At 39.5% G+C, this 21,903-nt stretch overlaps 2 protein-coding genes across 6 annotated transcripts; one reads left to right on the plus strand and one right to left on the minus strand.

Annotated features, from left to right (window-relative positions):
• Positions 1–667: 667 nt before the first annotated feature.
• Positions 668–15,459, minus strand: ptpn22 (protein tyrosine phosphatase non-receptor type 22). Of its 5 annotated transcripts, none has more exons than XM_029279725.2 (26): positions 15,122–15,456; positions 13,585–13,693; positions 12,755–12,831; positions 12,526–12,621; positions 12,361–12,399; positions 12,128–12,199; positions 11,859–11,918; positions 11,528–11,670; positions 8,634–8,700; positions 8,460–8,537; positions 8,202–8,288; positions 6,556–7,063; positions 6,384–6,470; positions 4,987–5,064; positions 4,676–4,747; positions 4,458–4,588; positions 4,101–4,128; positions 3,782–3,877; positions 3,553–3,621; positions 3,325–3,461; positions 2,850–2,877; positions 2,182–2,244; positions 1,803–1,903; positions 1,678–1,708; positions 1,497–1,580; positions 668–1,405 (listed from the first exon to the last, which is right to left on the minus strand). In XM_029279725.2, exons 1-26 carry the CDS (start codon positions 15,221–15,223, stop codon positions 1,344–1,346), a joined length of 2,505 nt encoding a protein of 834 aa, XP_029135558.2. In that variant the 5' UTR covers positions 15,224–15,456; the 3' UTR covers positions 668–1,343. The 5 variants fall into 5 exon arrangements, with proteins under 5 accessions (XP_029135558.2, XP_029135557.2, XP_020501661.3 ...); XM_029279724.2 differs by having other exon boundaries at positions 3,782–3,880; XM_020646005.3 differs by having other exon boundaries at positions 3,325–3,458; positions 3,782–3,880; positions 15,122–15,454.
• A 1,376-nt stretch (positions 15,460–16,835) lies between these two features.
• LOC109993164 (polymeric immunoglobulin receptor-like) lies at positions 16,836–21,722 on the plus strand. The gene is made up of 5 exons (XM_020646004.3): positions 16,836–16,964; positions 17,516–17,848; positions 17,952–18,260; positions 20,246–20,447; positions 20,584–21,722. The coding sequence occupies exons 1-5, from the start codon at positions 16,913–16,915 to the stop codon at positions 20,738–20,740; spliced, it is 1,053 nt and encodes a 350-aa protein (XP_020501660.2). The 5' UTR covers positions 16,836–16,912; the 3' UTR covers positions 20,741–21,722.
• Positions 21,723–21,903: the final 181 nt, after the last annotated feature.

Consider the following 21,903-nt stretch of genomic DNA (forward strand, 5'->3'; position numbering starts at 1 on the left):
CCGTTTAAAGCAAAATCTAATGAATCTTGTGTTATTTTTTGTTGATGTTTCTATTCGTTGTTCCTCCTCGACTGCTAACCCGGTGCACACAGAGTTGCTGGAGCCACATTAGCCAATAGATACACCTCCAACCCCCTCTCCACTCGCATTCGCACGAAGGAGTTATGAATTAGAACGCACCATTAAGAGTAAACGGCGGACAAAATCGTCCTTTACTCGACCTGCAATCACCTGTGTCCTATTTGTTGTGTTAGCATGCTAATGTTAGCACACTTTGGTTAGCTCGTAGGTTTGTATTGCACATAAATTAACACAGAATGGCCGTGAGCTAAAGACACTTATTTACGTGACATCCAAACAGGCGGTGAGTGGAGAATGTGATTCTTCTTTTCTCTAGTCCTTGACTCAAACAGCTTTATACCCAAGGCCGTCCCGTCCATGTAAACACGATGTAAACACAGCTCCAACAACTCGACAGTTGGCGGGACTCATGCTTCTGACTCATTGTAGACAGACAGAGAGACATTAACACAGGATATAGTTGATTTCCACTGTATATATGTGTAAAATGTCACACAGTCTTCCTTTAAATGGATATTTAGATGATAACACAGTCAATATTCTTAAAGTTTTGTGAAGCAGAAAAACATTGAGATATGAGATAATAGAATTTCAATATTTTTTTTTTATAAATAATCTTGTCCATAACAAGGATATGTAGCATGGTTTAACTTTTCATCATATGCATTTTCAATATGCATCACATTCTTGGTACCTTTAGATTTCATTTTAGATGACTCTTTTGAAATATGACGCTGATAAAAGCTTATGGATTTGAGATATAAGCATAGAAAACTGCTCACAGTACATGGAAAAACATTCTTTTGTCTCTCTAACAAAAAAAAAAGAAGTCCTGCTGAACAAGATGTACCCTTTTTTCTTAAATCCAAACACACATACACAAAAATATTTTCTCACACTTCAAAGCATATAATTTCGGAATTCTTTGGTCGAACGTCCAACTCATCAGACCGAGAAACTGTCTTGTTTGTTCTTCAACAAGGCACGGATCAAGCAATCAATCAATAATTAAAATCAACCTCTGCTGATATTCAGTACAAAAAAAAAAGTATCAGAGGCAAGGCACTCTCTCTTCTCTGCTGAAGGTGCTATTGTGCTGTGCAATACACCGAGAAGCGGCCTCATGTGGTCTTCACACAGTATCTCCATGAGGTACTTGTGAAAAACGTCCAACTGTCCCAAGTCTTCTAAATAGCTGATGTATTATCATGATTACCATCAGCTCCGTCTTCATGTTTCATGTTTAGCAACGCCTGATCGCCTCACACCCACGTCTCTGGATAACTCCTGGGTCCCTTTGGCTTTCCAAAACGGGTCCCAAACCCTGTGAAATATGCAGAGACACACAAAGTTTTACTACACAATGCTGAGTGCTATACAGTATTGATGCAAGATTGAAGTAGAGGCGCGCCTACCAAATCTGAACAGTGAGGATGAGGCACTATATGATGGAGTTGGAGTTCCAGTTTGAGTGGGCGGTGGGGGAGGTGTAGTTTTAGCTGAGAACATGTGAAAGTTTTTCGCACATTAGTACTACTTTCGTTTCGAACATTTTATTTTTATTGAGCCAAAAAAAAAAAAAAATGCATAACTCACGTTTTTGTTTGTTTCTGAAAAACTTCAAACTCTAGAGAAAAGTGAGAAAAACAGAGAATAAATGGACGGCTTTTATGTTTAGTCTTGACACTATTCATTTATTGAGTGCAGCGTGTGTGTGTTACCCTCGACCGAGTCATGCCCTTCTCATTGCTTTTGTCTGCTTTGCTTCCTGATGCTTCACTGTTCAACGAACCTTTGCGGTGCACTTCATGCTCCACTTGTGCTAATGAACAAAATAACAGAAAGGAAGTGAAGCTAATAGCTACGTTTGAAGGTGACAATTTTCCTCTCGTGCATAACAAATCAAGGCTCAGTGAGAAATATATTTAATAACCCATGTAGTATTGAGTCTTATCTGAAATAGCCACAGCCTTTGTGTAATGCAATCTTTTCTTGAACAGACGTTCATTTAATAAGAATACTTTTGTGTTAAGGTGTAAGAGCACGAGTGAAAGAGGCCACTGTGTTTGTGAAGCCACTTTAATGTCTGAATCAACTCACCACTTCCTGTCTCCGCTCTGACCACAGTGGGTGGAGTGAGCTGCTGAACTGCAGTGAGGGGCTCTGCAATAAAACACACAATGATCAAATCACCCCGACAAACACCTTATCATGTGTATACACCCTGAACAACACAATTAAAAACCTTTTTAATTTTACCAATCAAATTCTCATTTTCATTCCCTTGTTTGCTAAAGGGTGCCTCCCAGTGGTCAGAAGTGGTAGTTTAAATAATGTCTCAACTTGCATAGTGTTGTGCAGTATGTAGTCAACAAACTAAACAACTCAACATTTCAAAATGAAGACAATCAGAGTCTGCAGACAACATTTGGTGAAAATGTCTAGATTAAAAAGGACTTTAAAAAACAACAACCGAGGATACTCATCTTTTATGTCAGTGTATTTTAATCCTTTATTAGAATTTATCAGGGTAATATTGCAAAAACAAAAATCTATGTTCTTAAACTGTTTCAAAAGTTTTCAAGGCCTCAGTCAGAATGGAAAAGCTCGAGCACTTTGCAACAGGCAGGCGCATAAAGAGAAGAGCTGACGTGTGGATGGTTTGGGTGTTTTGATGGTGTATTTACAACCTTATCTGTAACTGGCAGGTCACGTAAAATGAAAGCTGAAGTGGAAGAAGTCTCCACATATGAGATAAAAGTGCTTACCTTGTTTTGAACCTTTAGCTCGAACACTCTGGGGAGAAAATTCAGCAGAAGGAGTTTAAATGTTACTGAAATAAATTATGTTTATTCTTGAATGTGAAAGTAGTGAGGGAAGTGAAGCTGCAACAATTAGTCCCTGAAATGATAAATCAATTTAAATAAACTTAAAAGCCAGCTATTTTAACAGCTGCATGCATTATTATTTCAGTTCAATGTAAGTCTTGTGTTGTCATTTATAATCAAAATGAAAAGTCTTTGTGTTTTAGAAAGTTGTTTTGGCTCTGGGAAATTGTTAAATATTTTTTTTTTAAATCCATTCAACAGAAGTAATTATAATATTATTTATCATCATAATAAAAAAAAATGTTTCTTGCAGCTTTAGAGGGGAATAAAATAAAATATCCAACCATGCATGTGTTTTTTGTGTGTGTCAGTTTTCAGGACAGTCCCCTGAAACTAGCAGTTGGAGTGTCGTTACCTTGCTCCTACTCATGACAGCATCAAGGAACCTCCTGGGCTGAGAGGGGCTGCTTCGATCAGATGATGAGCTGACCCTTGCTGAGGGAGGAGTTGTTTCCAAGTGCTGCGGGCTGAGAGCGGGTATCTCCTGAACTGCTGGGTAAGAAAGTAGCACTGAACTCAAAAGCACTGCTGCGGGAGCTAAATTGTTGTCTTTGAAAGTTGGGAATAGGACACTGCCACTCACCGTCTCCTGCGTTAAGGATGAAGGACTCCGGGGTACGGTCAGGAAGGGGAGGAGTCAGGCACTCCTCAGCTGCGTAATCAATAAACAAAAAAATCACATATTGTATGTATCAGGGGTCTGTTATCTTGTATATTTGGATACATTTTAAAATGTTTGTGTCCCTTTGGGTTGCTAGTCTCATGGCAAAATAAAAACAAAACTATAATCGTTGACAATCGGTAGAGCTTACTTTGATGAGGCAGTGAGGGAGGTATGGGGTCCGGAGGTGGGCAGTACGCCTGGAGGTTCATTGGTTTTGATGCAAGATCAGGATGTGTTACTGGAGCTACTGACGACAGAAGAATATACAATAATATTTTTTTTCCAAACATATAGCATTACACAATGACATGAAAGTGATATCCAATGTGTATACCTAGATAGGTTGATATAGGCACATATCAAATGTATTATTCATAACTACAATACCATAAAGGATTAAATTCTTAATTATGAAGCAGTGCACGTATATATTTGTTCTACATGTTGTGTTATGATAAATATCCTACCTGGGAAGGTCATTTTTGCTCGGAGACTCTGCAAGAAAGAAAATCTGTTACAGCACTGTCATATTATTTCTGTTGTCCACAGTGTGATATGAGATTAAAGCAGAGGATCAGTTTGAGTGTAAATAGCAGATTAGTAAAAGAAGCCTTAATCTTATTTAATCTTCAGATTTTAAATTCAAAGCGTGTGTGACATCATGTTTCATAAGCCAGAGGCAACAGTCAAACCAAGGCTTCCTTCAATACGGCCAAAATTTCTGTGAAAATATTTCTCAGCATTCAATGTGTCTTTTTCAGATCTTTACGCAAACTAACTTACAGGAAGTAAAACCTCGCCCAAAGGAAGGGCCTTCTTCTCACCTTACTCCTCATCCAAGATTTGGTTTCACTCTGATGTGCAGTGGTAGCTTGTTTTGAGTTTCCAGACCATTCTGAAGACATCCCTATCCTGTTCAGGTTCGGCTTTATCTCTAACCTCTGCTCCACAGGAGCTGAAATGAAATGAGAATGATCAATTTAGACTCTTTCTATTCAAGTAAAATCCACTGCTCACAGTGACTTGTAAAATATTACATTACCTTGGTCGATAGCAAGCTCAAACGATTCTGGGGTTCTCTCTGGGAGTGAGGGGACAGGTGAGGGGGGGCTACCTGGGAATATGAACATATCATAGTTTGGATTTTGCATACTGTACACTGTCAACATTTAAACATTAGAAAATTCACACCTACTTTGCCAAAATGATTGAATGCATTTAACATAATAATACATTATATTGATATGCAATAATGATAATCGTTGGTTTACATCTAGGGCGCCAAGACATTTTACCATCATGCTACAACGCATTATTTAAAAGTTTCAGATATTTCTGCCTTTATTTACTCACCTCCTAACTCCCTGACAGCCTCAGCAGCAGCATTGGGTGGAATGATTACCATTAACCTCTCGCAGGGATCTGGGTGCTCTAGACAATAAAAATGAAATAATGTTCATATCCTGTTAGAAAGACTAACTGTAGCTAGAAACTGTGTGTGTTTTCTTCATTGCATGAAGTATAACTGGATGATGATGATCAGGAAGACATTCAAACTGTGACCATTATCCTCTCACATCTTGCTCCAGGTGGGAGGCTAAAATTAACGAAAGTCAAGAAGTGGATGAAGGCTAAAGTTTGGTACACAAAATAATAGGAAAGGTGTAAATTATAGCTAGATGCAATGTTAGCTAACTCAAAGTAAGCTAATGTAAAGTAAGCTAACATAATGTTAACTAGGACTGTACGGTAGATTACTTTCTATTTAACTTGACTTTAGCTTGGACCAAGAGGCAACCTCAGGTGCTGAAAAGAGAAGCCAATGAGGAAGTGCAAAAAACTGTTTTTCTTGAGGCTTGCTGCACAAGCCAAGAAATCCTGTTAGGACCCAAGTTATGTGCCCATTTTAACTCCAATAACAAACGGTTTCTTTATTCCTAAAGACTGTGTGGGGGTATTTTTTTATAACGCATCCACTTTGTTTATATTAAAACTAAGAGTTATGCATAAGTTAGCATAATGAGGGCCATGGCTAGTTTGACCTACAGGTGGGCATTGTAGATGTTGGTCTGGAAGCATGAGACCTGCATCAGCTCAAGTCAGGTGGATATAGCATTTCTTTTATGGCGACCACCTTCATTTGGCTTCAGATCTCCTCTTCAGAAACCAGTGGGTAACATCACACTAACTCAACTTCCATGTTTTTTACAGTCTATAGCTAGGAGGTGGTTGAATTCTAGCATTAGCTGTTATCTGGTGGAAGCTAATAGTTTATCAAATATGTTACTGTACTGTACAAATTATTTGTAAATAATACAGTATAGGCCTGGTATCAGATGTTGTACTCGACTTACAATGTAGATTAATCATTTAAACAGCATTAGAGTTCCGTGCTATTTACATGACATCAGAGGAAAATGGTCATCATGTGAAAATAGTGAATCAACAAATTCAAGAAATCCAAAATCTTCAAAATAAGCCTCTTATAAGCTAATAATCTAAATTCTACACTTTTTAAAGTAAGTAAGTTTTTGGGCGTTTCTGCCTTTATTGGATAGGACAGCTGAAAACAGACATTATTGGGATATTGGGAGGAGAGAGTCAGGGATGACAGCAATGGGTCAGGTAGGATTTTAACCCATGGCGGCTGTGGTGAGGACTTCTGCCTTCGTACATTGGGCACTCGACATGACCGCTAGGCTACTGGCGCCCTTAAAGTCTACACTTCTATCGATACTGAAAACACCAACCTGTGTCAATGGCCAGTACGTAGGAATCAGGGGTTCGTTGAGGTAGGGGAGGCGGTGCTTCCTCATTTGTATGAACTTCAACAGTACCTACAAAATTTGAATCACTTTATATAAATATCTCCCAAATTAAACACTGCCACTCCCCTACAGATTAAAATACATGACTGTTTACCTGAAGCATGAGAGATGAGCTCCATAGTCTGGTCATTAAGACGCAATGAAGGTGTGCTGAGGACAGAGGTTTCTGTCCAATCTTTGGTATGGTCTTTAGAGACCAATGGTGGCTCTTCTGATGAGAGGGAGCTCAGAGCAGTATCAAAGTAGGGGTCCTCAACCATCAGACACATGGCTTCTGCCACAGCAGGTGAAGTTTGAATGTTTAGTAACGGTATGTCATCACTGTCTTCAAGTGAGGTACTTGGTCTCTCCTGCAGATCCTTGGTTGTGGCGAGAATTTCTGGAAGGTGTTGAAGTAGATCTAATTGCTGCTGGTCCCCCCGTGTATCCTGGGTTCTTAATGCATTGAGATTTTCTGGATTGGAGGGTAAAAGAGTGTTGTGCTTTGGTAGAATATCCCTTTCTTCATCAAGCTGGAATTGTGGTCGCAAATCCAAATCCTTACTCAGGTCAGAGGGCTCGCTTTCAGTGTCAGGTGTGATAGTGGATGGGACCATAGTCACCTGGGAAGGTGAACAGGAGAGTGAAAGTCATACACGTTTTTGTTAAATCATTAGATAAATGTACATATAAATGTTTTTTCTTGCAAATGTGGTGTGTGCAATTGTGTCCTAGCCATGACTGTTATTACAAAAGAGTTGTAGTAGCAGACCAAAGATACACTACAGTTGTAAATGCAATATGCTGCATGGTGTCAAAGTTGAGAGTGTCATTAAGTATCCAACAAAAAAAATGGAGTCAAAATATCAAATAACTATCAAATAGAAATCTAGATTACCAAATAGCTGATTTTGCTGTTTTCATTACTTCTAAAGACTGTGTAAGCATTGCTGGTCACACTTTAATTGATTGCTGCCTCGCTACACATTCAGCAAGAGACATCAACATAGTCCTGCCTTAAGCAAGAGCCCTTTTTGTGTCAGTTAAGTCAGAATCAGAGAAATTTGCAGAAGCTCTGCCATCTGCAAATATTACTTTCAGTAGATCACTAGATGGTGAGTTGCAAAGTGCTTTGATACCCACTACTCAGTAATTAGAATGCAGATACAATGTTAGCTGAGGTGCCCCTATCTGTTCTCAAAGCTTTAAGTGCTATGCTAAATTGGTTAGTTATATTTCAGTATGAAGCTTAACTCCAGTTACGGAAACTGTGAACTTCTGCTGCCAAAAGATAGACAACAGTGGTGACACCTCAATCCCTACAGCCATTAAAACTTGACCCACGGACTCGTCTGAGTTTGGTCTAAACTGCTAAAAGCTAACTGTTCGATTAGATAACTTTTTAGATGCTTACTAATGCACATAATACCCTAAATGATGTAGTTAGATGGTTAATGTTTGGGTTTCCAGTGGCTTTAACTGTTAGTTAAATTTTGAGTTTAGCTTCAAGTAGTGCTGTAGCCTTATTGATACAACCTACATGGTGCGGTTTTGAATCACCCAGTTGCTATTTGATTATGTTCCACGCAGTTCATGTGACTGCCTTCGATGTCATTGTCACTGAAACCACAAGAAGGTTTCACAGTTGGTGTTTTCTGCTCTGTTGATGGTAGTGGTTGTCGCAAGTGGCAAGTACTATACATTTCCATTGCCTGTGTGTATATGGCTCAGACCCCGGTTTCATGTTTTCAGACAACTTACCTCATTTCTTTGGGTCTGTGCATCCATGGACTCCAGATATCTCTCAAACAGTAACCGGATGGTTCTGTAGACCAGCTCATATTGTTCCTGAGAGTAAACAACAAAAACCTGCTCTGTTAGTCGCCATAGCCAACGGGCATGATGCACAAAACACAAATCATCAAAAGATCCTTGATAGAAGGAGACCGAAATGTGGTTCTGCTCGTTGGAAGATTTGTTACAGTACATTTAATGCTTTGTTAAATCAAAAACAGTTACCTTGGTTTGAACCAGCGAGTGTCTCTGGGTTCTCATGTTTTGAACCAAGTCATAGATACTGAAGTCTGGAGTGATCATCTAAAATCAAGCACACATGTCAATACAGCTTAAACTTAAATTGATTCGTCCTAAAATAGATAATGTGCTGAGAGAACTTGGGCAGGAATATCTGACCTCTTTCTTCAGCAGGTTCCAAGTATAATCTATGACACACAGGGCTCCTGTTCTGCCACAGCCGGCACTGAAAATGAGAGATAATTCAACATGATGCTAATAATGCTAAATGTAATTAAAAGCAAGGGCAGGATGAAAAAAATAATAAGTGAAGCTTTTAATGTCCAGTTTGTATCACACTATCAGACAGGAAATGGCTGTTCCAGCCACAGCAGGAGTTATACCATAAAAAAAGTTGTTTTTGACATCATAATAAAGTAAACATTTGAAGTAAAGGGATTTTACAACGTTTTTTCCCCCCAACAGCTGTCTACTGTTGACATAACTCATAATTTGGGTGACTGTCTGTTGTGAAGGCTGCTTTGCCACCGACTCAACATTCCTTCTGTGACACATCCTTCTCGAAAATGACACGAGCGTGTCATGGCAGGTTTTTGATAACATTTTGCCATTAAGTTTGAATAGTTGCTTAACTTATACAGCAAAGAAAGTTAGTCATAAAAACATCTACACATTGTCAGGTCACACATATTTAAAAAAAACGATAAGAAAAATCAGAAGCAAATGTATTTAAAAGCGCCAGTGATACATTCTCAACTGGTTTTGAAACAGACTGAAATCAATAATAATTAATACAGATGCCTCTTTGTGACCTCTGAAAGCAAACAAGACCGTCTTAGTCTAGATGGATCATTTCATACAGTAATTTGTAATGCTTGTAGTCATTGCCACCGGGTAAGTGTCTGCCTTTGTTCACATTTTCCACTGGAAATACTCACAGTGAGTGATTTGTTTGACTGTTACAAGACAGAAGTAGGAGTTTTTTGTTTTTTTTACAGGAAACACCACTTACACACACATGTAAGGACAGGATTACCAAAGAGATATGAGGAACTGCTTTGTCCACAATGGGTGCCAAAATCAATACATCAAAAGTTCCTCTTAGGAGCTTTAGTGAACTTCCATCCATCCTTTATCTACAGTATACCGTTTTTCCATTCGTGTTTTCGAGTCGTGCGCATGGGGGGGGGGTGGGGGGTGGTGGTGGGAGACTGGTTACCAGGGCAAATTAGAGTCTCCAATTATATGACCTTTATTTAAATAGGGGAAAACAATTGAGAGCAGAACTCTCTTTTGCAATGGTGCCAATTGACCTTACAAGCATGTCTTTGGACGGTGGGAGTAAGCTGGAGTACCCAGAGAGAATCCATGCATGCATGGGGAACAGTCTTAATGCATTATTTATTTTTGGAAAGTTTTTATTTATATCTTACAAAAAAAGATAAAAGTGCTTGCCAAAATAAAAAAAACAACCACCAATAGAAAATGAAACTAAATGTCTTAAAATAATTGGGGTAGTTTGCCTTTACATAGCTATTGTCTAAAGCCCACATATTTGCATGTGATACACATTTATGCACACAAAGAAATATCTAATAGCATTGTTTTGCAATGATTCACAGAGAGAGAGATAAAAGGCCCAACAAGCCATCTGAGCTGAGTTGAACTAGGTATCATTATCAGTAAAAAAAAGTAGATGTACGTTATGAGCCACAGAATAGATGGAGAAAAAAAGAGAGGAAAAGCCCACATGTAGACTTAAATTTAGACGGTCTTTCGCCACCCAACCACATGCACTTCCTGTCTCTAAAAAGAGTGGAGGTGCCTTACTCTAAAGCCTTGGGTGGGGGACATATACATGCCTGCATGCAATACATTCTCATGGTTTTTATAGTAGTAAAAATGATAAGCTTTACTTATTAATTATAGTAGTTTTAAGTTTTACTTATATCCTTGAGGTATCCTGGTCTTAAGATCTAGTTTAAAGTGCTTCACATTTATTTAAGAGGTTTTCTGCTTTTATTGACACAAGGTTTCCACTAGTCATGTGCAGGCTGTTCCACAAATTTAAGTTCTTGAAAAGAAACTACCGCCTTTTTGTAATTGTTATAAATAAAGAGATTTACCGGTATAATGAGTGATTAACCATTGAAGGAGAATAACAGATTCTGTAGATAATGGGAGCAGTGAAAACAAGCTGCTGTGATTGTGACTTATTTTTGTTAAGAGATTTGGCAGCTGCAGTCAGTTCACTTATTAATTCGGCAAGTTCAGAAAAGAGACCACTGCAAGAGTCGTGATTGCAAAAGATGTCCTTTTTTTGCTTCAGAAAGGGAATGATTTGGTTGGCTTTTGCCAGATTTCTAAGGTTGAAAAACATAGCCTTTGTGCCTTTTCACTCAGTTATTTCTCAATAAATAACTCTTGGGCAAAGATTTATTTACTCAAAAGACTGTCTTCCTTGATTCAGCCCCAAAAACTTTTGTTGTCACATTTTCTAATCTTAGTTCAAATAGATAATACGGTGTCAAAATTGTTGAACAGATAAATACAATTGTATGTCATGTGCATAAATCTACACACTATGTGTATGCATAGTTTGGACAAGTGGAAGCATTTGCAGGAAAAAAAAAGTGGACCAAGTATGGAGCCTTGTGGAACACCATATATAATGTGGTGTGTATTTAAATGTGTTTACCAACGTTGACAAAATATAAATTCAACCCGAATTAGTTCCACAAGAGTTGAATTTGCCACTTACAGGTTTTACAATCTAATAGTACAGTGGGATTAATTGTAACTTCTAAGACAGAAGCATCATCCACATTTGCACTTTCTGTCAGGATGTTTAAAATCATTCCAAATGCGTTTTCTATGCTATGACCAGTCCGGTTTTTCCAAATGATATTTGTCAGTAATATAATGGTTACTAAGAAGTATTGAATCGTTTATATGCTGCTAACGGCCTAAAATGATTCATAATGGATTAATTGATTACGATTGTTTTTCTTAAAGAGATTTATGTAAAGTTTAGTCCCATAAGGACGCCTGACCTGCAGTGGATGCAGATGGGGACATCATCATGTGGTTGCTCTGTACGCATCTCATACAACATGTCCAGGATGGGAGGAATGGAGTCCGGTACGCCATGATCGGGCCAGTTGACGTAGTGCAGCTGTTTCAAAGTTCGGCTAGACTGCAGAAAATTAGTATATGTCAATACAACATTTCTGAAGTATCTTTAAAATGACCACAATAGTTTTAAATTTTAAAAGATGGCCCTGGTCTTTGCCTCAAATAACATGTTAGATGAAAATCTCTGGCTTGTCTAAGCAGAATTACACCCTCAGTTGTCTGCACAGTCAGGGTATAAACACTACTTACATTGCAATGAGTCAGCCGTAATGTCCTTGTCAGATAATCTCCTTTAGGTTCCTCAGAATCCTGTAAAAAAAAAAGTGGTAAACTATTATTTATGTTTACTGTTGAAGGCAATATGTCGTGAGTTTTATTAGTTTTGCTTTAATAGAAGTATGAAAAAGGACTGTTTCAGACAGGTGCAGAGTGAAGAAAGGTGGATGTTGTGTTAGCCTATGCCAGTTCAAGAAACTTGTCAAAGTACAAAGTGTGATAATGGTAATGAAAATACTCACACAGTAAACTGTAAAGGGTTCACACACGAACGGCTGCTCTTGTTTCTCTGGCCAGTACCGCTCACACTTTTTCTACAGAAACATTAAAAGGCATAACATAAAATCCTCACATAAGGACTAAGTGCTTTGTGTAGCTGAAGGTAAACAGATAAACAGGGAAGTGCAGGGATGATGAGGAACACAGTTTTTAGCCACTGAGAAAAGAAGTGAAAATGTAGGGAAAATGGTGTTACCTTTCCCATCTCAAATTCTCGGCAGGCCATCACTACAACCTAGTGCCAGATAATAAACAACATAGAAATGAACATATTTTAAAAGGTGGCAAGGGAGGTCAAAGATCACTTTATGTAGCAAGACAGCTCCTTCGATATCTACACCATCAAAGCATTTTGTGTTACCTTTGTCTTGTACTCCCAAAGCATCCTCAAGAAGTCCAGGACTGAGTGAGGCAGGGGGCCCTGAGTCGCGATGTAGGCCCTAGAGCCAGACACTCCCTGAAGATAGAGCACAGCTTAGAGTCAAGAGTACGAGGATTTCAGTTAAATTTACATCACCCACATTAGTCACAGGAAGGTACAAAAAACAGAAAATGCAGTACATTTATGAAAACTTATTGTTGTCATTTACCTTGATGAAACTGGCGTTGATGTAGTCGGTGTCATTTTTAGATGTTGAGAGAGTGAGCTTCACTCTGGTGTGGTCAACTAACATGAAAAGAATAAGAAGCAGTCATACGGATGTTGCTCAACTGAGCACTCATTATACATTTTATACCCACAAAACAAGGGGGGGGGAACCAGGACCTCTAAACATGAAAATGTAAAAATGAGGAAGGAAATACTTTCCCTTTATATGACAATGGTTAATCGTTTAAAAAGCCAACATGTTTCGACCATAGCAGCCTTCATCAGAGCTTGCGTGTGCCTGATTTCCCCCTTTTTTCCAAGAACACCCTACACTTCTTTATATTTTTTTGAACTACTTTGACCATATTGAGCAACCAGTCATCCCCCTTTTCAAACATATGTTACCTTTTGAAAACCTTGTGTCATCAACATTAAAATACAATTTAACATATGACAGTATTTGTACTTTTTTCTTGATATATTCCCATTTTAAAAAGTAATGAAAATGAAAATGAAATATCTCAACAAAAATAACAATTGGATCTCTTATTTGACCTGTAAACATTATTACTTACACTATACACTAACCCAATATTCCTTTGCCGGTCATTATTAATTAAATTAATCTCTGTATAAACTTCTTCAAATAGTATCAATGTAACGCAGCCCATGCACAATGTAAGCCCAAGATCCTTTGATCTGTCTCGCAGTTTCTGTGTAACATGTTAACTGTCTCAACTCCCCTGATGCAGAATCACACCTTTCATCATTTTCAGAAGTCTAAAAGCACAACAGTTATTTTTCACAAATCTATGATTAAAAAAAGCTTACAGGGAACGATGTCCTTGTATCGGTTCTTCTTGATGTTTTCTTGCTTTTCGGCAGTCTTTGTGGGGTAGGTCCTGTCTGTGCGATACTTCGTCGACTGGCTTTTCAACCTCTGAAAAACATGAAAGACATTTAATGACATTGTGTAGCATTGAGTTACAATATTTTAGTTTAAGTAATACGTGGCAGCCATGTGAATGTCGCAAAGCTACCAGTTTCTTTAGTTTGTTTTGAAAAGTGGATAGGTTATCTACTCCACACTGATAACCATCCTAGGAACACATCCAGGCTTGGCACACTCCTGACAACAGACCCACCCTCCATCACCATCCTCCCCACACCCCAGGGAGGGCGGCCTGGCCCTGGCCCTGGCCCTGGCCATCACCACCTTCCGGTCACCCACCTCGAGGGACCTTGCGCACCTCCCCGATCATGCAGGCCCACAAATGTTGTTATATTGTCAGTTTTGTGGCATGTTTTTCTGCGTTCAGGTCATGGATAACTCAGTTGTAATTGAAGTCCCAATACTGGGGTTGAAAATGACCTATGATAGGTAATAAGCACCTTTTTCGGTACATTTATGGGAGGCTTCTTTGGTGTTTAAGATATTTAGTTTGGAGAGAAAAAGGGGCAAAAGGTTTGACAAATGAATTTAACCTATTGCAACGTTGGTCAAACAGGCTGAGTTCTTGTGATTCAACCCCAGATGACAAGAATCTATGACTCACTTCACCAGAAACTGTCACGATGGCATAAAAAACCGAAAGGATTTCCATGTAGAATTTACTGCGTGGAGGGTTTGACTCTTCAGATTGAAGACATGGGCACGTATCTCATACAACATGCTTTACAGGATTTTTCTTCAGACACTGGTCTTTTTGTTCAGAGGCCAGCTCTCCTCAGAACCAGTCTGCTGAAGGCCTTGCAGACCATCTTCACTGTCACACCACAGTGTGCTTTTTGTTCACACAGGAAGTGATGCAACGGATCCCTTCCTCCAGAGTGGTCTGGGTGAAAGCTGCATGACAGCAGAAAGGACAGCATGTGAAGCACACGGTGCTGCCCTGAGGCATGGCGTGTCACTCATTGCCATGGCAGCAGGCCACAGATGATGTCACCTCAGGGTTCAAGAGTTTTTTTTTTGTGTGCATATACATGAGTTTGTGTGTGGATGTACATTATGATACAGTATGAAAAAAGAGTGGCTGAATGATAAGTGAAAATGGATTGAAGACGTGAACAATGCCTGCTACTTGTTACATGAATACATTTGCCTAGTGGTCTTCCTTGTTCGGGCGCTTTTAGTGACAAACATCAGCGCAAAGAGGAAGCTCAAAAGTCTAACATCTAACAATATACCACCATGTTACTTCCCTGAATCTGACGCCTTTTTTACAACAAAAATCCAAGAGTCTTTGTCATAGTGATTACCACCAGTTCATTGAGAACAAACAAACACAGATATCTTGTCTAATGATGTTAAAATGAAAGCCCTCTTCCATAACAAACCTCACAAAAGCCAACTAAAAACTTGACTCACCGTAAACTCCCCGACTATGCCATTTGGTGCCTCCCTGTCCAAAGCCTCCTGTCTCTCCAGTTGGGCCAGGAAGCTCCTCAATATCCCGGCTTGATGCCCCATGGCTGGCTGTACTCTTCCAGAGGTGGGACACCTTCCAGAGGCATGTCAGGACACAGAGGTCCTCGTCCCGGGGTCATGGATCAGAGTTAGGCCGACCAGTGGCTTTGGTGTAAGGGTGGTGGCACTCCTGTCGCTGCTGCTACAGACACAGAGATCACTTCTCTAATGCAACTGTCACATTCAGGAACTATTGTGGAGGAACGTGTGAACTGTCTTAGAGGAAGCAAGAGTAAGCTAACAGGTTCTGTGGTCAGATTAGAAATGTTGCCACGCCCCCATGGGTGTCTCTCACAGGGTCCTAAAGTCACCCAATTTGATTATAAGGGTGTCACAGAGAGGGAAGGAGAGGGAAACACCCACAAATAGAGTGGGACACACAAAACAGAGGCAACACACAGCTGTTCCTACCTCAAATCAGAGCGCAGCGCAAGACGTCTAGCCTGTTGGACAACATTCAGGACGCGCAAGAGGAGTGGAGGAGGGATCATGTGGGGAGGGATGGAGGCAGAAGGAGTGGTGAAGACACAGGGTGTCTGGGAATCCTGAAAATCCTGATGTTCTGAAGCCGACACAGCAGGAACCAACTAAACTGTCAGGGGTCTCTTTATTACTGACTTGATGCCCACAAAACAAGTCCCAAATCCTGTTTTGATTCACTGAGGACAACAGAATGGAGTGATAGTTTCAATTGAACACCTACACATGTTGGCCATGTTTGTTTCTAGAGCTCAAAAGAAACATCAGCATGGTTTATTCCTTTCTATTTCTACAATCTATGTCGACTTTAATTTGTGTATTTTCCCTGATATTGTAAGGTACTTGTTCCTTGTTTTGTGCTGGGCTTATTTTTCAAGTAAGCACACAATAATCAAATCAACTCAGTCACTCTTTAGAACTTAAATTCCCTACCAACTGTGTTTCTTGAAGAAGCTGTTTAAGCTCTAAATCCGTAGAGTTTAAAAAGCAACGGGAAACTTTGAGGGAAACATACAGGAGTTCCTTTTTTTTAAAGATAGTAGGCAGATGTTTGTAAGAGCATGGAAAAAGATCATAGATCATACACTGTACGTAAAGACCCCACATTGCGATTAAATTATCTAAAATAAACAGCATTGCTTTTGTGGCGATAAGGGAAACACACTAAGAGCAGGCTGTGCTGGAGGCAGCTTATTTTCCTTTAGTTACATCAGAAGAAAGTTACTTCACGTTGTCAGATCGGCCAAAACTATAATGCCTTAAAACCTGCATTCAGCTGATCTTGAACACTTCATCGGTACAATGCTGACCCCTAGCGGCTACGTCGTAAATGAACACAAGTTGCCACTCTGATATTTAAAGATATAATTCACGTGTCTGTTTGTGGGATTTATTGTCAGAATTATCATCCAATAGAATCAAGTGTGTTACTATCAATAGATAAACATTTAAGTGCCAGGTGGAAGGATGTTCTCCTCATCCCGAAAAAGGGACTACAGGTCAAATAAGGCCTGTTGATATATAACACTTATAGTCATTTCCCCCAGATATATAAGGCTCAAGCTTCTTTAACTGTAAAGACAATAAGGGGGGCTTCTTCTGCAAGACTGTGGTAACATGACACACTTTAGCATTGCTTTAACCAACAATGCACTGACAGGAAGTCACAACCGCCTCAGTCCACCTCCTGTACTTCACTGTGAGGTTTGAAAGATGGTTATTGACATCAAAATGAAGACACTGTGTCTGATTCTGCTTTTTCACGGTGAGTCGACTGTAAATCTCTTTAAAATCGAACAAGATTTTTGAAAAGGGTGCACAGGTTTTTTGTTTTTCAAAAGCAAGAAAGTAATTTTAAAAGTTAATTGAAATCTCTTCTTTTGGATTGTTTTTTTTTTTAATACAACAACTGTTGATAGCAGCTGTCTACACTTATTCTTCACTTGGATGTGACTGAACCTCTGATTCATTTGTTATAGACTCGTGAAAGATTTCAAATTTGGGGAAAAAAGGTTAATTGACAGAATGTTTTGTGTCATACAAAGAAAACTTTTACGTTTTCACTTTCATTTCTTACAAAGTGCTTTTTGTTGCTTGAAGTTTAAACCTAAATACAAACTTAAAAAACAACTTTCCAAGATCTTTTTTTGTTTTTGCATACAGTTTACTCATTGAAGTTTTAAATGTTTTTGCACAGTCAAATTGAAAGTTGAAAATAATGCTGATAAAGCTGAAAAACAGGAGCACTTTTTCTGTTTCCTGCGGCTCTGAGCATTTCTCATCTTCTCATCGTTCTGATCGGCCCTTGTCTTTCAGGCAGCCTGCAGCTCCAGTGTAACAAAAAGCAGATCACAGCTCACATAGGAGGGGATTTCATTCTTTCCTGCGAGTACGATGCAACCCATTACTTGTTTAGTAAAAAGTACTGGTGCCGAGGGGAGTCCAGAAGAACCTGTGTGATTCTGCTGGATTCAGAAGGCCGAGCTAAAACAGAACGTACACACAGGTCTCTCATTGTGGACGCTGGAAGAAAAGGGCTGTTTGTGAAAGTCACAAAACTCCAATTTGACGACGCTGGAGTGTACTGGGTTGGGATTGACAAAATGAATGCTGACGTCATGTTTTCAGTTAAAGTGGTTGTCACTGAAGGTAAATAGAAAGAAAATAAATAATGACACTGTCAGGAACATCTGTGGACTGCATTTTGAACATTTGTTCCTCTGAAGTTAAACCTTTTTCATTTCTTTGCCAGTTCCCGTATCTAAACCCAGACTTTGGCCCCTGAGCCCTCTGCTGAACAGGCCTACATGTTGGGGCCAGCCGGTGACGGTGCGCTGTGGTTGCGAACAGGGCACCGCCATCCGCTATACTTGGTTCCACAAGAAGGCTGTGCTTCAGCTCTCACAGGACTTAAGGCTGCACTGTGGCTCAGTGAAAAAGGACAGCGGTGACTATTACTGTATCGCCAGCAATGAGGTCAGCAGTCAAAGAAGTGATGGCCTCTCTGTGCAGGTCGTCGTGCCTGCAGACAGCGACTGCATCTATGTCATTAACATGCAAGGTAACAACAGAACTCCTTTTTAACTCTATTTTTACAATTACAATGTTTTATCTCCACCTATAAAAAAAAGCGTCATAACAAAATGCGAGGGGTGTGGCTTTTTTTAGGGAGCACAGAGAAATGACCAACCCGGCCTTTAATTGCACTATGAACATCCAACATTTTAAATCTGTTGCTCTTAGTCCTGGGCAGCCTCCAAGAGACAGACGGTCAGAGCTGGCCAAGCTTTCCTCGCAATTCGTCTATTCCCGATATATCTGACGTGGAAAGCTGCGGTGTGCCAATTGTTTTACTTCCTGTGCTTTCTTGAAATCATACTCGATGATAAGTGTGGTTATGTCATGAAACGTAAAGCTTTTAAAACCGTCATTGCAGCTGCAGGAACTTTTAGACAACAAAAGTGAATAGATGTTTTTTCTAAAGTAAGGAGTAAAAAAAAAAAAAAGACCTTAGTGTATCCCATGATCCCCCTCGGCCCAGACCAGGATGCATTCATGTGGCAGCAGATCGTTCCATCCCTATGAAGTCTAAAAAGTCTTCCAACCAACAGCTACAACTAAAACAGTTTGAGCTGAATCGTCCAATTCAACCCAATGTTACAAATTTCATTCGCGTCACAGATAACCCATGTAGTTTGTCTCCTAATATACACAATAAAATACTTTTTGGAATCGTGTCCTGAAGGATCTGAGAGGGAGGGACTTGGTTACAGCTGACCAGGAGGAATAGAATAATGAAAAGTGAATGGAAGTCAACTGGAGGTTAAAGGCTTTATATGCGATTTTTTGATCCAGCAGATGTCGCCCTTGAGCACCAGCATGAAACCAAAACAACTCGCTGTGCATTGTTGTGTTAGCATGCTAACGTTAGCGATCTTTATTGTGCTCGTATCTTCACACTGCATGTAAATTTACCTGAAATGAGCGTGATCTAGAAACACAGTTAAGCAGTGAGTACAGTATGTTATTCTTCTTTTCTCTAGTCCCTCAATTAAACAACTTTTATTCGTGAGGGGAGGAGTCAGCTGGCCGTCCGGGCGATGTAAACAAACTTAAGATAGGACTCGGGAAAACTCTGAAAACATCACAGACAGTGGGACTCAGGTGTTACACCCATTGTAGACAGTCATGACTCACAGAGTTATTTTCAGAGGATAAACTTGATTTCTATTATATTTAAGTCTGAAAAATCGCATATAAAGACTTTAAGTCACAGAAATAGAATCATTTTAACACTTGTGTCATTTGTGGCTCTGTCAACTTCCTTTTTCAAAGATTTATTTTTGGGACTTTTTGTGTCTTTATTGGAGCGATTGGACAGTTGATAGAGAGAGAGAGAGAGAGAGAGAGAGAGAGAGAGAGAGAGAGAGAGAGTGGTGAAAATCATGTGGGAAGGTAGACACAAGTCGGATTTGAACCTCGGCCACCCGCTTGGAGGACTACAGCTTGTTTTTGTTTTTCTTACAGTTTTGAAGTACATTTTGAAGTGTTTCCTTGTTTTGTGCAATTACTCCTGCCCGAACCTGACAGCTCAGATCGATCTGTCATGAAGGTCTATAACAGACACAAAAGTCCACACAACCTTTCACCAAATATATTAGCAATGTCTGTTTTTTTAAGTATATCTTTTGGGCAGTTTTGCCTACGTTAGAAAGGACAGCTCGAGAGAGAGGGAGGAGGGAGTGGGGGATGACATGCAGCAAAGGGCCTTAAATGTGGACTTTGGCGACTCCTAGTGGTCATATAAGAGTAGACAGCACAATAAATAAGCAGCATCTCTGTCCACAGTTTATCTCACGGATTGGACCCAGGACACTCTGCACCAGTATCCAGTGGGATTTTTCTCAATAGAAACATGAACAAAATACTGCAAAGAAGCTTTCATGAAGACTTTATAAAACAATTTAAACTTTGGCCGTCTGATCTGAGGTCTTTGGGTGATCGTTACTGCACGAGATGTTTAACGTCTTTCTTTCTATTCAACAGGCCAACCTGTTTACGACTGTGCAGACAGAATGACAACGACCACCATCTCAACCACAACTCCGGCCCCAACTCCAACCACAAATCCACCTTCGACTCCATTATTGACCTCCACCACCTGCCAACCTATCACGAAAATCCACTTTGAGGCCACAAACCAGTCTTTACCTTTCAATCAGACTGAACAAAAGTGGTTTCTCTGCAGGTTAGGCTAAACTATTTTACTTTTCTCCTTACTCTAATGAAAGCATAACATTAGAGTTTAACTGACAGTAATCCTTTAAAATGTCTTCAAATGGCTCCATAATTGATGACTTCTAAATCAAATCTCTCTTTTTCAGGGCACTCATGGGTTTTCCATTGTGGTATACTCTGCTGCGTTGGATTATTTTTGCATCCTTGCTGGTATTTCTGCACATATTTTATGTGTGTATAACACTGAGACAAACAAAGGCCAAGAGGAAGAGGCGGGTTCGTATCAAACATTTGGCTCAGTGACCTTTATCCCAGCAGTGGCGTTTCTTTGGAAGTCATATCAGCTCGGGAGGACTCGGTTTCCTGGTGTCACGAGGTTCTTTGATAACTCTTGATTACCTGATTACCTGTGAGCATGTTTAACAGAATGTCTCAATGCTACATCGATGTTCTCTGCATTATCAACAATTATATAAAGAGGTAATTTAAGACACTTTCCATTTAGTGTATTTTAACAGGTGTAAAAAGTGGAATGAGCTGTCACCCATATCGTGGCTCAAATAATACTATATGTTTGATTCTATAAGCTGTTTTTTTTCTATATAAACATATGAATTAACTCGTCTTCTTGGAACATGTACAGTAATAACCATGACTAATTTTTAAAGTGGAAATGAGGCGTCCCTCTGCGATACTCTGTTGGCATTTCCCAAAGTGTTAGTCAAGAAAACACTCTTTGTATTTTCTATTCTTTTATTTTATTTCATTTTACCCCAAAACAAGAATGATAGCGTAGACAGCAAGATAATGTTAATAACAGTAACATATCTGTTTTTTTAAAACATCATACTGATAGTCTCCTATCCCGAGCACAGTGTACAGACATATCCGGATGTAATTACATCCTTCTTCTAGTGTTTATTGGTACATTCTTGAGTTCTCTGTGTGTCTTCAGTGTTTCTTGTCTTGTGTTTCTTCCTGCCTCTCCGTGTGTGTCCTCATTGTCTTCACCTCTTGTTATCAGTCTATGTCAGATTTTAAAACTGTCCAAAAAAATGAATCGCCGACTTGATGGAAGCACGTCAAACTGGGAGTGCAGAGGGGTTTCAGATTTCCAGTGGTATAATATGAACTTTTTTGCTGCAGTCATAGCCAGTAGAATACCTTCCTTTTTCATGGCCGTCAAATATGTTGAGCATCGCCCAAATCGGCAATGCAAGGATCTTTAAGAAAATATTTTAGATAGTTGGTCAATTATAAAATTCCAATAAATATTCAGTCATTATATCATCTGTTTAATTGTTTCACCTAGGTCAGCAGGAAGATGTCTCATGGCTGAATTTAAGAAGCCTGTGTGGAGTGTAATATATGAAAGATGTTACATTGGATAAATCTGTGTTTTGTATTAGTTAAGTAGGGACTGCGATCCGTGCATTGTATTCATACTGAATGTTTTTTCCCCCATT

The sequence above is a fragment of the Labrus bergylta genome, chromosome 12, assembly GCF_963930695.1.
Source record: "Labrus bergylta chromosome 12, fLabBer1.1, whole genome shotgun sequence".
NCBI classification, from domain to species: Eukaryota; Metazoa; Chordata; class Actinopteri; order Labriformes; family Labridae; genus Labrus; species Labrus bergylta.